General features: G+C 39.8%; 1 protein-coding gene across 1 annotated transcript in view; it reads right to left on the bottom strand.

The window, feature by feature from the left end:
- Positions 1-17,885, bottom strand: part of itgb5 (integrin, beta 5) — a 74,027-nt gene that overhangs the window by 13,977 nt on the left and 42,165 nt on the right. Inside the window, exon 12 of the mRNA XM_084724436.1 lies at positions 929-1,151. Coding sequence (XP_084580562.1) covers positions 929-1,151 — 223 coding nt within the window. The remainder of the gene's footprint in view (positions 1-928; positions 1,152-17,885) is intronic.

The following is a 17,885-nucleotide window of genomic DNA, read 5'->3' as shown; positions in this document are numbered from 1 at the left end:
AAGCACTGTATATATGTTTATATATATATACTGTATGTTTATATAGATATACAGATATAGATACAGATATATATGTAAACTGAGAAAAAGACATGTTTTGTATCTTATTTTCATTCATCGACTATTGATTGTTAACATCACATTTTCAACTATTGGTTAAGAAAACCTTTAAAAATTTGCAGCCCTACTAACTGTGAAGCTGAGGGAGGTTAACTTGATTAGATAAGCAAAGCTGAATATTTTGAAAGGTGACAGAAAGATGAGTGGTTACTCACATAGAGTTCTTAGCCAGCAGACAGCGGCAGTGGAGCATATATTAAGTTACCAGACCATTTTTGTAGTCATGACAAATGTTAAACTGAGAGAAAACCCATTTTCATTATTCAGGCTCAATTAATTTTTAGATTATAAATTGTCATTACTTGGTGATCCAGAGTAATTCTATAATAAAACTGTATTCAAAATATTTAATGAAAAACAGGTTACAGTTATTATTGCACGCTCAATAATGTTTTCTGTTACCCTGAGTAACGTTAGTCTATGTTCATTTTTAAACACCGTCTCTACATTCAGAAAAAAGAGACAGATATATAGCCTACCAAACCACTAATCATTGATACTGTATGTTAACAGATAAAGGAGTGATTAGAATACACTACATGATTTGAATTCCTTAGATAAAGAAGGCTGCAGAGATGATGTATTTCTGTAGGCCAGCCCAGAAGTTAACAATGGTGGTTCCCCCCATTTTTCCAATGGATTTTGGATTGGTACTGTGCAGTACTCTAATGATTGGGGTGGCAGGAAGATATAACACTCATGATGACAATAACAAACCTCAGACCAGACTTGGACTTTCCCTTCAAAGTCTTAAGACTTGTCTTGGACTTGTAAGCATCTCTGTAGTGTGTTCCTGAAAAGACTTTACCTTTTAGTGCCACAGGCGTCCGGGCAGGTGGGGCATTTTTCACAGGTGTCTCCAAAGGCCCCTGGCTCAGTGCACTGACAGCGGCCGCACACACAGTTGCCTCGCCCGCTGCACATCTTCCCGTCATCCGAAATGCAGGACGACGTCTCTGTGGAGCAGTTACAGTTGTCGCCGATGTAGCCAGCGTGGCATTTACACTCCCCACAGTGACATTCTCCATGACCTGGGCAAAAGAAGGAGGAGGAGGTCAGCAATGGTCACCATGTTGGAGAGTCATAATACACTGCTGTTTAAACAACCGAGATCTGATTTGATACTGTACTTCTGTGATACCATCTACAAATAGGAAATATTGGAGAAAGAGTACTTGTGCATTTACACTTTATGAAACTTGCCATAGCCAAAATTACAAACACATCACGTGATAAAACCAGCAGCCAATCCCATACCAGCTGAGGGCAGAGTTAAAAGACTCAACACCACAAGCACAAGTGGTGTGTAAAGGAATACACAATAATGGCCAAAAGTGTGTGGACACTAATTAATTCATGTGTTTGTATAACAGCTTGTGGCTTGAGGCTTTCCACCAGGTTTTAGAGCCCGGCTGCAGTGATTCACTCCCACTCAGCCACAAGAGCTTTAGTGAGGACCAACACTGACTGGCAGTCAACATTTCAATAAATCCTTTAAGTGTTGGATGGGGTTGAGGTCAGGCCAGTCAAATTCTTCCACCTCAAACTGGGAAAACCATTTCTTCATGGACATGGCTTTGTGCACAAGGATTTATTTGAACTGGAACTTAAGAGCCTGAACAGGAAGAACAGATCATGACCTAAAATACACAAAAGACAAAGGTGTCCAGATACCATGTAGATCAGTGGTATATATTATTAAATATTTGTTAATGATAACCAAATAATCAATAACCCTTTAAGAAATCATTATACAGAGAGGGACTAGATATTTGTAACCCTGTGTTAGTGGTTAATAATTTATTTGTAAACTATAAACATTATTTCAATGGCTATTATAAAAGTTGTAACTGATGTTTATGATACCACTTACGTGTGTTACATTATGTATGTGATTTTACATACAGTGCTTAACAAATTTGTTAGACCACCATTACCAAAATCATCTTTTATGTTTCTGTAATGGTTAATACACCAGTATGTAGAAGCTCTTTAACCAAAATGATATTTTTAACACTAAAATATAATTATTATTGTTATCCATGAATTTTCAAATTTACTGTTTTACAAAACAACAGAAAAAATAGTAAAGCACATTATTATTTCTTGATGATGATAAGATGTCAAATTATAGCTATTTACCTGCATTCCTGAACATAAAAATTAGTTTTAGTGGTTGGATGTTATGCTTGATTAATTCCTGACTTCTCAGAGAAGCCCAGTGAGTCGGCTCAAATCTGGATATAAAAAGGTGAATTCAGTCGGAAATTCTTCATTCCTGTTCAAAATGGTAAAACATCGAGAGCTGACTGAAAATGAAAGAGTCCACATTAAAGCACTTCATGATGCTGGATGGTCTCTGAGACAAACAGGGAAAGACATAAAGTGTCTCACAGTGTGGTCAGGTCTGCTTTGGAGTCAAGTGCAGAGTCTGGTAGTTACAAAATGCACCAAGGAAGAGGCAGGAAACGAAAGTTGACGGAAGCAGATGTCAGACACCTCAAGATTTTAAGAACTAGAGACAGAAGGAAGACCACTACTGATATTCAGGCAGAGATAAATGTTTCTAGATCAGAGTCTGAGAAAGTCTACAGAATGACCAGAAGCAGACGAGTGACGGAACAAGGCTTAAAGAGAAGAGTAGCTGCTAAGAAGACTTTATTGAAGCCTGCAAACATCCAGAAACTCCTCAGATTTACCAGGGAGCAAAAACACTGGACTGTTGATGACTTTATTATTTTATCATTAATTAATGATAGTTATGATAAATCGTCAAACAAAATTCTGCAAACAACAAGGTCATGGAGCATGTCAATGTCCTCGGTATCAGTGTGACTGCTCTGGTGTGATCATCTTTCTTTCCTCATTCACACATTATTTTTAAAAAGCCTTTGTTTAAAAAAAAAAAAAAAAAAAAAAAAAAAAAAAAGTTGGGCACAAAACTCCAGTGTGACATAATGTGAAAGAACAATCTGACCATCCTTTGCAACAGTGAACAGCTGGAGCAGCTGGAGCACTGAACTAATCCACATCTACTACCAACAGTCAGCAAACAGCCCCTTTTGTATCGCTCTTTAGCTTGTTAACAGCACTGGATTAAATCCAGCAGGAGGTTGGCCTCAGGGACAGAGCTGCGTCCCACTGAGTCATGATGAAGCTTTGATTTGTCTCGGTCATTCTCTCTATACCGCAGGCCACTGTAAGACAAGAGGAATCCTTGATGGAGGGAGGACAGCAGCTGTAATCAGGGAGGCATTACTTGACAAACTTATTTCACACTAGCTGTTCCCAGACCCTCCACAAAGACCACATTCATTGAGCTGCTATCTCTGATGGACAGGGAGTGGACAGAAGGGAGACGGCTGTACTTTAGAAAGACAGGCTGCAGGCGGGACAAATTCAAGAATTCATGGTCTGTATCACAAGAAAAATGCAGAGCAGTAGCATGAAAAAGCATTAGTACTATGATGTGTCACACATGCAAGCTCAAGTGTAGACCCTCAAAAGACGGCTGGTGATGATCCTGCAGTGGCAAACTGTCCCTGCTGGATCTGAGCTGCTGTAAAAAGCAGCATGTAGTTTCATTATGGAGCCTGGAAGCTCCCAATACCATGACAATGAATCAGTTCTATCGATACAGAGCTTCTATTGACGATTAACCTGACTATTCCTTTCATGATTCATCGAGTCTATAAAATATCAAAAGTGAAAAATGCTCATCACAATTTCCCAGTGTTCATTTCATTTCTACAGATTGCTTATTTTGTCCAGCCAACAGAACAGAAGCAAAGATTCTTCATTTACTGCCATTAAGGACAAAGAAAAGCTGCACATCCTCACATTTAAGAAGCTGCAAATGTTTGACATTTTGCTTGAAAAATTACCAAAATGATTGATTGTCAAAATATATGGTGAGTAAGTTTTTTCAATTGACTAATCTGTTATCTAATATACATACACTCTATTAATCAGCTATTTTAATAATCAATTCATCCCTTGAGGGGTTATGTATTTCAGAAGCATCCAGCAGCCAATCAAAGTAGTTATTTAATGGTGGCCAGTGAGAATAAAAATTATCAGATGATCCTCAAGGAAAACTTGACTTTTTCCAATTTTAGGAAAGACAAGATTTCTTCGGCAGTAGGAATTGTCTTTCATGTGAAGGAGACATGAAGCGGTGGGATGCTGCTAGTGATGACAACGATGCTGTGTGGTCCTCTCTCCATGCTCTACCATGGATGTATCTTCTAGCAGTAGTCAGGCACTGTGTGTTCATGTGTTTCGGGGGAGAAGCTTTGGAGGGGCTGGGATTTTTTTTCAGTTGGATACTTTCAGAACATAATTGTCTCTTGCTGCTTTCTCCAAACCCAGCATTAAGTCATTTGTCAAAGAAAATGCTTCACATTGCCTGCTTCAAGCTCCTTAATTGTAAGGGTTTGCTGCTTTTGTTTGTACTATGTGATAGTAAATGAAATGTCACTGGGTTGTGGGCTGTTGGATGGATGGAACAAGCTCTTGGGCTTTAGGAACTTGTAACAGGAATTTTTCACTAGTTTCAGACATTTGACAAATCATGCAAGTGTGTAGGATTTTGAGGCACCTTGCAGTGACCTTGCAGATTGCAAACATGTTGCCTCAATCTGTGCTTCTTAGCATGTACAAGAACCTACAGTGGCTATGACATAGTCTTAAGTGGTATAAAGATAATACTGTATATCACGACATAACGAAATCCTGAAGGCTTGATTTTTAATACCGTCATGAATACAGACGCTCCTCTTTTTGTTAAACTGATACTGAGATGCTGTATTGAGGTGATGTATTGTAGTGAGCAGCACGTACCATCGGAGGTCAGTCTCTCTATGGGTGGACAAGGCAGTGCAGCTGAGAGACAGGGTATCTGAGGGATAAAGTTATAGGACTAATTACAACAGTAAAAAAGAAAAATGCTTCTGCTCTGGAGGATTTTGTTTTAGTCCTAATGATAAAACTGAGCTGGCAAATCGCTAAAGGCTGCACAGCAAAGCTCCTGTGTGTGTGTGTGTGTGTTGTTTCCAACCGCTGGAATAGCATTGCAATGACAATGAGCTCACCAACTGAGACATATCTTGATACATGTTCAACAATACAATATATATTAAAAATTTTAAATGGCCAACAATTTGGTTTGATTAGATTCAGCTCCGTTATGATATGATACAATATGATGCAATGCAAGATAATGCAATGTGTGAATCTTTGTAGAGTGCTATTAGTTGCAAAAAGAAGGAGAGAAGAGAGAAGGAGACATTACAGTGAAGTTAACATCTTATTATGAGTCTCATGTGTAAATGAGATCCTGTAGACTAAATGAGAATCTGTGAACAAACTTTAAAACGGTTTAAAGTATTAGTATTTCTGCAGTTTTTTGCAGGCTGTATACCGCACCCGTATCTTACACATTAAAGTCCAATGCATCGGATGCATGAGTGAATCATTACAACCCTATTTTAAACACATGCTATTGAGTATGGATACTTCTGACAACCTTATGTAAATTTCACGTCTCCCATATTCTGCCAATAAATCCCTGTGAGTCTTACACACTTGACCTTTAATCGAATAATTGAGAAAAAACTCAATACATTAACTGACCATCAGAATAACTGCTTAAGCCTTATATCAGTTCAATTTTCAGACAGGCATGTCATGTATTTCAGGGGTTGGGAGTCACTTGATCAGACAAAATTATTGTATGGTATGTGTAAGAGTCTTACATTTTTGTTATATCATGAACCTTTTGGAAAAAGCAATGAAGGAACCTGGTTCGTCCTTCAGTATCTTCCATTACATTTCCTTTTCAAGTGGAAACAGTGAAGACAGAATTACAATCCAACAGAGGGGTGTCGACAGGAGAAAATGGGTCAGTAACTAATGAAATCACTGTTGTCTGTCTAGGAGTGGCTGCTCCTTGTGTTCAACATTCACCCATGACAGTCAGCGATGAGGACAATCAGATTACGCTGCCACTCAACCTCAGACAGAGTGGGGAAGAAAAAAAAACAGCCTATGATTAAACCCAGATCCTCAAAGAGGTCACGGAGACTTCTCAAAATGAACAGGAAGCATTCTGTCTAATCATCAACCCAGCGGTCAGGGTTGTGCAACATACTGTCTGGACTCACAGACATGCATTAACTTCTTTCTATTTTTGTATTAACATGTCTCCCCTCTTAATTATTCAGTATAGGCTGCAGAACTGTGTATTTTTAAAGGTGGAAAAACTGAGACCACTCAAATTAATCCTTTTTTTTTCGTGGGTAAGAGTCTGGAGTACCACTCCCTAACCTCAGTCAGTGGAGGCCGGCCTGATGAGTGGCATGTGGCTGAGTCATGGTACCAAGCCTGGGAAAGTGTCCTTAAATAACAGCTCTGCTGCTCGGGCATCCAGAGGGTGAGAAGGGGGGGTTTCTGCGACAGTTTGGTGAGGATAAAAAAAAAAAGTGCTGTTGCTTTGACATCGGATTATTGTTCAGCAAGTCCTGACGAGCTGCTACCTGGTCCACCATCTCCTCTGCTCATTGTGTTTGTGTGAGACATCATGCATGTGTGTGCATACTGATCCACAGCCCTGTGGTTTGGGATGGAGTTACTGGTAGGGTAAAGGGGTGTCAACAGAGGACAGACAGAATTATCAGCTAACTCTGCAGTTCTCCTCAGCTGGACAGTGTTTAGTGTTTTAGGGCAGGGTCAGACCTAAAGGTCCAGGTCCTGAATTGAACCAATCCAAAGACATGTGCACTGTTTCAGTATATCAGCTGGTCTGGTTTGCATTCACAAAGGCAAAACTTAGACGGGGCAGAATTTCTGCCTGGATATCACTCATCTATGGAGCACTGGCAGGTTCTGTTCATGTTGGTGTTGACCTGCAGTGCATGTCAGCAGACTTTAGAGGACCATGCACATGAACATCTTGTAGGACGGTGGGTGTTTAATCATTTTATAAAGCAGACATTTCTTACTTCATCATGAGCTCATGTTTGTCCCCTGCCAGTCTACATTTTGGTAGCAATCACGCTGCTCGTTCACCAGTCACCAAAACCTGAGGTGCTCTCAAATGTTTTTTAACCAATGAAATGACACATTAGAATGGTATGCTCATGTAATTGGTCTGAATGTTGTTCACAGACCAGAAACGAACCTCTCCAGGGTTCATTTGACAGCTGTCTGGTACCACCTCTTTGAGGCAGACCAGAGACCGGTTGTTTGGTCCGAAGCAGAGTTCAAGTCCATCATTCACACCAACCCATATGAACCGCACCAAGGGGGTAAACGCTCCGGGGTTGACTTCAACTGGACTAAACAAAGTAGGTGTGAACGCACTCTTAGTGTCTTTCAGCTCATTGTTTTAGTTTTATGTCCCCACAACTTTACTATTTTGGTTCAATTTTGCATCTCTCATCAGTGTTCTCATCAGGCAGACAAAAAGCTCAGGTGGGCAGTAGAAAATAAGGAACATGTTACTTTTACAAATTACAGCCACGGAAGATTCATAAAGGATTTAGATCACAGGTGACTTCTACAATTTCACCAATTTACTAGAGGTCTCTCAGTAATACTTGTCCTGTGTGAACAGAGCAAAAGTTAGCAACTAGCTGATGAAATAGTGAATCACCAGATATTTTCTTCAGCAGTTGGTGGAGATAAAAACAGCAAATTTGTTTATTCAAGAGTGAACATTGAACCTACATTCGCCGAGTGGCCAGAAAAAAACGTCTCCAAATGAATAGTGATGTTGCTCCAAGTCAAAAGCAAGAGTTGAAGTACTTCCTCTAGTGAATTTTAGCCTATTCAGACAGCCACAAATCCAATATCCTCTCATTTGCAAGCAAACATCTCTCTCCCCACAATAATGCCCCTAGAGATCCCAACAAGTTCACACTAATGGTATAAGTGAACTAGCTTAGATTTTACCACGAGTTGAGGTTGTCTCTGCCTTGTCAAATCATGACAAGATACTGCCTCTTTATCTGATACAAACAGCCAGTTCACCACTTTTGAGATGAACTGGCATTCTGACAGAAGAGAATACCAACACTCAACAACACACCAGCCCTCTTCCGATAACCATCACCATGCTTTAAAACAGATGTTTGGAACAAATGCACGGGCTCTTTATCCTGTCATTCCATTCAGTTATTGAGCTGCTAAGTCATTCCATTTCTTTTGGCTGTATTGTTGGACCATTTTGATTTGCTGCTCCTCAACAGTGAGATTAAACGCAGCTCACGATAAACACAGCTGTGGCAGAGGAGGAGATGTGGAATGTGTTCAGATCCTTCAGAGCTGTGACCTTCCTCTTCTGCTTGCAACTTTTCCATGACGTTTCTCTAGACATTCAGTCAGCCTGGACAGGCAGCCAAGTCGAGGCAAAACGACACAGAAGGAGCTGTTAAAGACAAACCTAACGGAGACTTTGACCTTTTGCACGTTCAGATATGATTGTGCTCGTACAAATCGGCGACTCAGACCTGCAGACTGAGTAGCACTCAGAATTTGTTTCTCCCAAATCTTCTTATCACTGTACTTCTATAGAGTGAAAAGTGTACAAGGGAATGAGCAAATCAAAGCAGGAAACCAAGCTGTCAAAGAACTCAGCCTGGGTCTCCCCCGTGCTGCTCACTTCCTCTGCTGAGCAGATTGCAGATCACTGAGCTAATTCACATCTTGGACTGCTACTGCTGAACACAGAGAAAAAAAGAAATAAAAATAAAGAGAATAGCCTCCATTGCATTGCCTCTCAGCTCTTCACAGCACAACACTGACCATGAGGACCACATAAATGAATAAAGCGAAGTTCTCATTTACTTGAAAGACTCAGTAATGAAGAAAAAGAGTGCAAAAGTACGTAGTGATGTGACTGAAATCTCCAAAATTTGAGATGAGACTGTAAACTCTTTCCAAGGTTAGAGAATGAACTTTGAAACTCAAGTTGAAAGCCAACATGGATGATTTGCCCTTAAAACATTCAAAGGAAATGGTCATTTGGATATCTGAATTGCCAGGGAAACTCCGTCCACGAATGACGATCATGTGATATGATCAAAAGCTCCAGAGCAGTTACTAAATGGAATGAAGGGAGGTTGTTATGTGAACATTGTATTTAAAAGTTTGGAGAAGTAGCTGGAGTTCTAGTGTTGGAAGCTACGTGATGTACTGCTGTCAGCAGCAAACGGACTTAAGCCCCTAAAAATCTCAACATCAGTTTAAGTGTATGCTATATTTAGAATATTTTCACTGCTGTATTTTGCTGTCAGATGACTTCTTTGAATGAGAAACCGCTGTTTTATGAACCAAATATCACTACCTCACATCAGTGACATCGGTGAACCCTCACAAAGGTTTAAAAAAAAGGTGGGATTTTGTAAAGTGGTTAAAATAGGTTTTGTTTGTCACCCTGTCCACAGCAGTACACTGATGTGCTCCTGATGCTTCTCCAAACTGGGGGTACATTGACAGCCATCTATTGTATATCAAACACTGACTATCGATAAGCAGTTCATACAACCTCACTTCAATCTATATGAATTATCCCTTTAATGGCATAAATATAGTGGGGAATAGCTTTAGAGGAACTTCTAAGGCTCAAAAACTGGACAGATCTGAGATGTTCCTCCCGTACATCTTGCAGTTGGAACCTGCAGCAAGTGAAGCATCAGCTCACAGTAAAAATGTGACATGAACTGAATTATCAGCTCTCTGTTCAGTCAGACTGGCTTCCTTTAAAATAGAGATTATTGGGATTAAGAATATATTTTTCACTAAACCAGTGCAGATACAAAACAGAGCAGAGCTGCACAATATATCGTTTGAGCATCGTCATCGCAATGTACGTGTGCGCAATAGTCACATTGCAGGTCCTGCGATGTAGGAGGAAAATGAACTAAACGTGTTCTCATCTAATTTCAAGGCTACCTGACACACACACTGCACGCAGCGATCCACCAATCACGATCGTTCTTAATCAGTTTGCCAAAGCAGACCACGCCCCTGCATATGGAGTGAGTCGCAAGATCAGTGCAGGTTAATTGTTCACAAGATGGCAGCAGTGCAGCATAACATAAAGTGCTATTCAAGTCATCTGGTGAAAATTCCTGTATTTTTTTCATATCGCAATATATATCACAGGGTTAAAAAAATTTGCAATGTCAGTTTTTTCCAATCTCGTGCAGCCCTAGTACAGAGGCAGACATTGGATGCATTCCCACATTTTCTGCCGGGAGACATGCTGGATTTCAACATCACATTTAAACAGGCTTAGGTAAATATTTGGAGATTATATAAAGAGGAAATGAGCTGTTGGGTTATTTTTAGAAGGATAGTTGTTGCACCATATCATGCAAATATGCCAGACAGTGAGTGCTTGGGCTCTAAAAACAAACAGGAGTTCAACTAATGCTGCCCTTTTCATAAAAGCATTCAAAATAAACAAAATGTTCCCAGAGCAAATTATATCTGACATCTGGAAGCAACAGACCGATGTGCATATCCAAATATTTCCTGTCTAGAGTGATAGAGTGTATGCAGAAGCGTTTGACACTTCATCCTTTCTCTTCCATGTTTTGTAGGGGGAAAACAAGACAGGGGGAATGAGATGGACTGGACACAGATGTGTGTGTCTGTCACATGTGCACAAATCTAGTCCCAGTTGTTTTAGAACAGCTAGGCACCATATCTAGCTTTGTGAGTTGGAGTTATTTGAGCCTCAGCCTTCAACCCCCTTTTGTATTTAAACCGACAGCGGTGAAGCTTTATTTTTATCATGCGATAGGCGACTGTGCACTCAAGGACATCTCCTGGTTGCAGTAATTCATTCAATTTGAGTATTTGTAATTATTTACTACTTCTTTCAGATTTGAAACAAACAACCAGTTTCACATCCAGCCAAGATTCTTTATCCAGTCTGGAAGAATCATCCTCTGCAAAGCTACAGGGGTTGTCATACTGAACTTAGTAACCCTCATTAGGAATGCGGTGTCTGATATGATGCGGTAGCATGCAGAGAGACTGGATGGAGGGTGGAAATGCTCCCTCTCCTCTCTCACTGTTGATGCAAAGAGAGAAACAGTCACTTCCTGCAGTGGCGGTCAAAGAGCTGCCTGTGTCCCAGAGGTCGTGGTGTGTTTGTGTGTGTATGGAAAGCAAACATGCCCTCTAACCTCTTACATCTCCAGTTGCAGTCTGAAGAAAAGCCCTATTTTCTGTTCTCAGCTGAGTCTGATGAAAAGCTTCACTGAATATTTGAAATACTTGTGGTGCACCCCGAGTCGCCTGCATCACATACAGACTTTGTACGTTTAAAAAGGAAAGTGAAGAGGAAACAAGTCTCACTCTAGGGAGGATGAAGACGGCACACAGACTTAGGCTAAACTTTAAAATGATGTTGCTACAAAGTGAAGATAAATATTAAAGCACAACTGCAGGGCAGCTGTTTAAAACAGTTGGCCTGCAGTTGGCCCAAACACACTGAAAGTGCACATGTGATCTGCAGACTATATAACCATTATTATGTATCTGTTAACACAGTTTTGAAATACAGGACAGATGTTTAGTGTGTTTTACTCTGCAGTGCATCTCTGTGAGGCAGCGGAGGCTAGAACAAAAGGAAGAATGACTGATTTAATCACTGGTGTATTTATTCACTGGTGTGAATATGCCGTTGTCATAGAAACAGATAATAAGACTGTGATATGTATTGAAACTTCGGTGATATCTGATGTCTTAACTTCTACACACACACGCCTCCTCTCAGCTCACTGGAGCAGCTCTGTGTTGTCTCTCAACGACACAGTGCATCTCTGTTTATTGGCTATTTCTCATGATTTCTAACCAATCAGATAATGCTGTGAGCGGGGCACTGAGCCAGACTACAGAGTGTAGTAGTGTATTATAATGTACAGTGTTTTATCTATTATATGTACTGTAATATAGTACAATATAGTATAGTATTTAATTATTATGGTGTATTTTTTATATATATATAGAGAGAGATCAAGTGCATGTTTAAAATAATTTAACCCTAATCCTACCTTTTTTTCTTCTTTGCCGATCCAAAACATGTTCCGAATCGCGACTCAAAAACGTGAGATGATCTGAACCGTGAATTCTGTGATCCATCGCACCCCTAGTTCTGTGGTTTTTACACTGCAGACTGGAGTCCGTCTCAGTGACAAACAGAAACACATGTGCTGAACACTGCGCTGCATTTTTATAAACTATGATGAGCTTAATTCATATTTGATCAGCACTGCCTAGTTTAACAGTTTGATCTGAGTTTTGTGAGTAGTGCACATTCAAATGATGCTCTCAGTGTAGTTAATACAGCACTACCACATTTAGTATGTCTGGTTGCCTCTGTGTCAGAGCAATCAATCCAACAACGATTTAATTTAAAACAAGTGAATATATGAAATCACAGGGTGTTTTGTGTATTAATTTAGGCTAGACGGATCTACCATAGCATGCAGCCCCTCCCTGACCCTGGGAAGGCAGAGTACACACAGTATAACTGTGTGACTTTAAATGAAAGCTCTGACTGCAGAACAATATCACCAAAACCACTCAACCTAATTACATAGCAGGCTGTGGGATAAGATTACTGTTTGGTCATGGGCTCACACTGGCTTTAGAGTACATTTCTTTTTTTGTTTTTTGTTTTTTTGTGAGTGAAAAACATACAGCAGAGAAAAATAAAACAGAAGCAGCTCCCGTCATAGTTCACATTCAAACTCAGTCCAAGGTTTCAATTAGGGCTGATAAGCACAAAACAGAAAAACATGTTTGGTAAGGTTATTTTGACAGTGATATTGCAATTGCAAAATCAATCATGATTTTAGTGGGAATGGTATTCCTTTATATTTAATTCACTGAGTATGATTTGTAGGCTGGGACATCGCTATAAAATCACAATGCTTCATTTACAGGCCATAAAAATCAGATTTGTACATATTAACATCACAATTTCTTCAAAAGTCTGCATACAAAACTATTTAAAGATTAGGGCTGTGCATCTTCACTGATCTCACGATTCGATTATGATTATCCTGTCAACGATTCACGATGCATCCTAAATTTTCTATATTACTGCACATGGCTACTTTTTCATCAATGAATACAAGCAGTCAGAGAAATATGAACTCCCGTTTTTTCTGTTTACAAAGTGCTTCAGAAATCAATAGCATAAAAGTCTTAACAGTAAATTGTAAAATAAATATATAAATTGTATAGGTCTAGCTTCCTGGTATTTGTGTGAATTTGTTCCATCCTCAAAAACAAAAATAATACATCTGCAGTCTAGCTGCAGCTTCTAGCAACTGTCTTCTGCTCAAGTAACTGAAAGTAAAGCTGCAACGATTAATCAATTATAAAATTAATCACCAACTATTTTGATAATTCATTAATGGTTTTGAGTCATTTCTTTTAACCAAATGTCCATATTTTCAGATTTTAGCTTCTCAAATGTACATATTGTCTGATTAATTGAGTCCTCTTATGACAGTAAACTGAATATCTTTGTGTTTTGGACATAAGACGTTTGAGGACGTCAACTTGGGCTTTAGAAGACAATGCTCAATGTTTTACACCATTTTACAGACCAAACCTGTGATGAAAATGATAAAATGGAATTATGAAAATAACTGTTAGCTGCAGTCTTACCGCAAACCAGAAATACTAGTCGGTTTAACTATTTATCAATATTTTGTATGTATAATGCCAGTTACAGTACAGTCACTACTAGCCACTAGTCGGGACTGCAGCTGCATCAGACAGCAGTCCCTCTCGCCCTGATGTCCCACCCAATCCTGGATGTTTTTAATCAGCAGAGTCGGACAGATGACGGCAAAGTTGACAGTCTTGTCCAGTTCGTGCTTCCCAGCAAGTTAATAATTTCTGAAATGTACCCAGAGATCTGTTTTTGAAATACTAGGTGTTAAAGATAAATTTTTCTGGTCGTCAGTCAAAAATAGTATCAACAACTCTGTGACCTCTTAAGCTCTGTGATAATGAATCATTAAGAGTGGGGGGGCTCAGTTTTTCATACATACAAGTCGGGGGGTTTCCAAAGGGAAAAAGTGGAGAACAACTGATTTACAGTTTGGACGTTTGGAACTTCAGAGGCAGGTCTTGACAATAATGATTGCCAGGTTGCAAATGGCAACCATTTAGAGAAACTTTGATTGCCATCAGTGGCAACCACTTTTGTAACATATGAAAACAGGCACAGCAAACAGCAAAACATGCACCTGAAGAAACTAGTTGCAATAGTGTGGATGTAACAATCTATTGTATATCACATAATAAAAACTGTCTATGTGTATCCAACTGTGCCAATATGTACCTTGATATTACAAGACTAATTATAATCTTTTATTGTATTTTATAAAAGGACTACTACTGACAGCTACATTTTTTGTGTTTTGCAGGAGTTAATAAGTCAGTTAAGCTTAGTTTGGTAAAAGACAGAGAAACATGAATACAGAAGGTGTACGGTCGTATTTCTTTTTTCAAAAAGGACAGTAGGTGTGAGCATATTTAATTTTTTGACACTTTGTGAGGTTGTTTTGTTTATTGGATGAAGTGAATGTACGCAGCGTACATAATGTGGTGAATTCACTGCTTGTGCACATCTCCCAGAGACTCAAGAGGACAGGAGGAGGTGGGAAGGGGGGATGAAGATATCACCAGTCACCGACTGATGGTCATTTGAAAAATTTTAGCACATCGCCCAACCCTATTTTCAGCCTCACAAATGCTTTATCAGCAAAGCTTTCCATGCCAGACAGAAAAGTCCAAAAACAGCCATGGAAACAGAAGTGATACTTTCATGACAGTAAGAACCACAAAAACAACCAGCAGTGAAACCCTCTAAGTACGGCCTGTGAAGCTCTGGAGTGACCGTGGCTTCTGGAAACAATGGCAGTCAGCGAGGACCCAACCCACCCAGTTTTTTTCCCCCACAGGACAAAAGTAAACTCGCAAATGTGAAAAATGACATTTAATCAGTTCTCGAATCAGACCAAGCACAACTGAAGCATGTTTCATTTCCTTAAGCAGCAGAGGGCAAAGTTTAAATAGTGTCAGTCACATTTTCTGTCATTCCTGAGGAATGATTAACCCTTCAGGGCTAAAGGCTGAAATACAAACTGTTCTGAGAAGATAAGAGGGAAACAAAACACACACAGAGGCTCTTCTGTCTGTCTAAATGCATGTTTGCTTCTTAAGAAGCAAAATAAGTAGTAAATGTCTTTAAATGTCAATTTAAGGATATAAATACTCCTTGAGATGATATCAGATATACCCAATGCATTATGGGAACATGTTAAATGTTGTGTGATTAAAGAAAACCTGTGATTCATCATTCAGTCTGTATAGCACTGACAGATTTAGAGGCCCAGAGGCCACAACAACAACATCCTGCGCATCCAGTCTCAGTGCAGCAGTCAGGAGCACAGTGCGAAACATAAGAGCAGGAGGGAGAAGTGAAACATTCAGTGTGAGAACAGGGATCTTTCTGTGACAAACACATGTGACAGACTTCAGTCCTGTTCATGACCAATACTACAATCTTTCAAAAGTAATTCTTTACTGGACAGAACGTTTATGACATCATCAGAGATCGGACTTTCATTCATTTAAATTATTATACGTTAATCTGTGGTTGATGGAAAAACGGCTCCTTGACGATGAAGGCACTATCAAATGGGTAGATTAAAATTACAATTTCTATAACTACATAAAAACGTCAAGTTAAAACACATTTTCAATGACCAGTTACATCTGAATATCACCATACCAGTTATGACACGTCATCTGGTAGAGACGAATGTGTTTTGCCACCGTTAGCTTTACTGTTCCTACCGGTGCAGTGACACAAAATGGACTGGTTTTTGAAACACAAAAAGGATGTGGAACACAGCCCTGCAAGTCTGAGCTCCAGGGCATGTGGTGAGGAAATATTATCCTGCACACAATAAATTTGGATCCATAATGGCAGCCAGTGATGCTGAGCTGAAAGAACAGTGTCTTGAATGTAGTAAAATCCTGTCACAGCCAAGACCAGAAGACGGCGTGCAATTCCCCCTAAAACTATACATTCTAGTTTTTACACCCCTGTAAATGTATTGATAAAACAAACAAGACACAATATGGTAATTAGTGAGCTTTCCAAAATGTGCTACACCTAAAAGTCTCCTTCAGACATATATAAAGATGAACAGTCTGCTTGGATCAATAGTGCACGTCTGCTATGTTTTTGGTTTTGCCTCTTACTTCACTCTAAAGTCCATTCTCGGTGTATGTGCATTGGTGGCTTCAAGTTTCTGCATCACACTTGTATAAGTTGTGGATTGGACCAGGACTGACTTCCAAACTAGTTGTGATATCACAAATCTTGCTGGTAGGCCAGACCTCTTATAATTAGATTTTCAATGAGCACAGAGAAACTTTCAACTGTCAGAAGGCAAAACTTTACACGGAGTTCACTGTGCACAGTGGAACTAAATCCAACAGCAGGAACAAGTAGAAAAACATTTTTTGAGTGGAGGGGGACTTTGAACTCCAACTTCAATTTGGGACTGATGTGTTGCCCTTTAAAGGGGCTGGTAAAACAATATTACCACCCTATCTTTGTGTGTGTGTGTGTGTGTGTGTGTGTGTGTGTGTGTGTGTGTGTGTGTGTGTGTGTCAGGGTAAAACAGCTAAAAAATGCGTGCTGTTAAAATGTGCAGGCCAAGACAAGCTCTCTCTTGTATGCTGAGCCAAGCTGTTCGTCATCAGAAATAAATAGACAGCCAACATCTGGGGTTGCATTTTTAAAACATTGCCTTGGATCCCTACTGAAAGTGTACATGTGCACAAAAGCCGAAAATGGTGTGCGCCAAAAACTATTATAAAAAATGTCTAATGCTGTGATCAGGCACCATTACGTACGATCAATAATCACAACAGTCAGTGGTATCCCAACCCTGGATATCATCTGAAATGTGAGTTTACTGAAGTTTTGTTGTGGTGAACTTGCCCTGGATCATGATCGGGGCTGATTTAAAGGATATAGAGCGTAAAGATTGTGTGAGAGCTGTCACTGGTTTTGCACATGCAGGTGGTGAAGATGTGCGGGTCAGCTGAGGGTGTGTGGCTGCAGCACTGCGGTGTGTCAGTGCACTCTGTGTGCCTGACAGCAGTCATTCACTGCACTGATTTCACACAAAAACTATTTGAAAACCAGCGAAAAACTAAGTAAAAGCCTTCAAAGAGAGACAACTTCTACTTCGGCTGGATTTGTGTTTTGTAAAAGAAGAATAACGTCACCTTCGAAATAAGCAACCTGCACAGCTCAGTAAAAACTAAAGGGACATGCAGCAGCAGGATCAGGGTGGGAGCAATGACAGGGATCAGCAGCCCTGACGTGTGATTTTTATGTGGATAACACCACGTTTGACAGACAACAGTCATTATCAGCCATGACAATGGTGTTTACTTGCAGATTCTCCTCAGTCTCAGAGTCACAGGATACCTCAGCATCCATTGACATTACTCACAGTAAGCAGAAGACAAAAGCCTATAAAAAGAATTACCTGGAGACACGATCATGATCTCTGTGACCTGAGTTTCATGACTCTGAGACAACCAGCCGTTTGTTAAATGCTGACATTTGCTGTGTAAGCATTTCATTTCTCGACACACCATGTCATGCTGGTGGAAATGATAATTATCTTTTCTTCAAAAAA

Source organism: Lutjanus erythropterus, chromosome 8, assembly GCF_056507025.1.
Source record: "Lutjanus erythropterus isolate fLutEry1 chromosome 8, fLutEry1.hap2, whole genome shotgun sequence".
Lineage (NCBI taxonomy): Eukaryota > Metazoa > Chordata > Actinopteri > Lutjaniformes > Lutjanidae > Lutjanus > Lutjanus erythropterus.
This window is presented reverse-complemented; position numbering and strand designations above follow the sequence as displayed.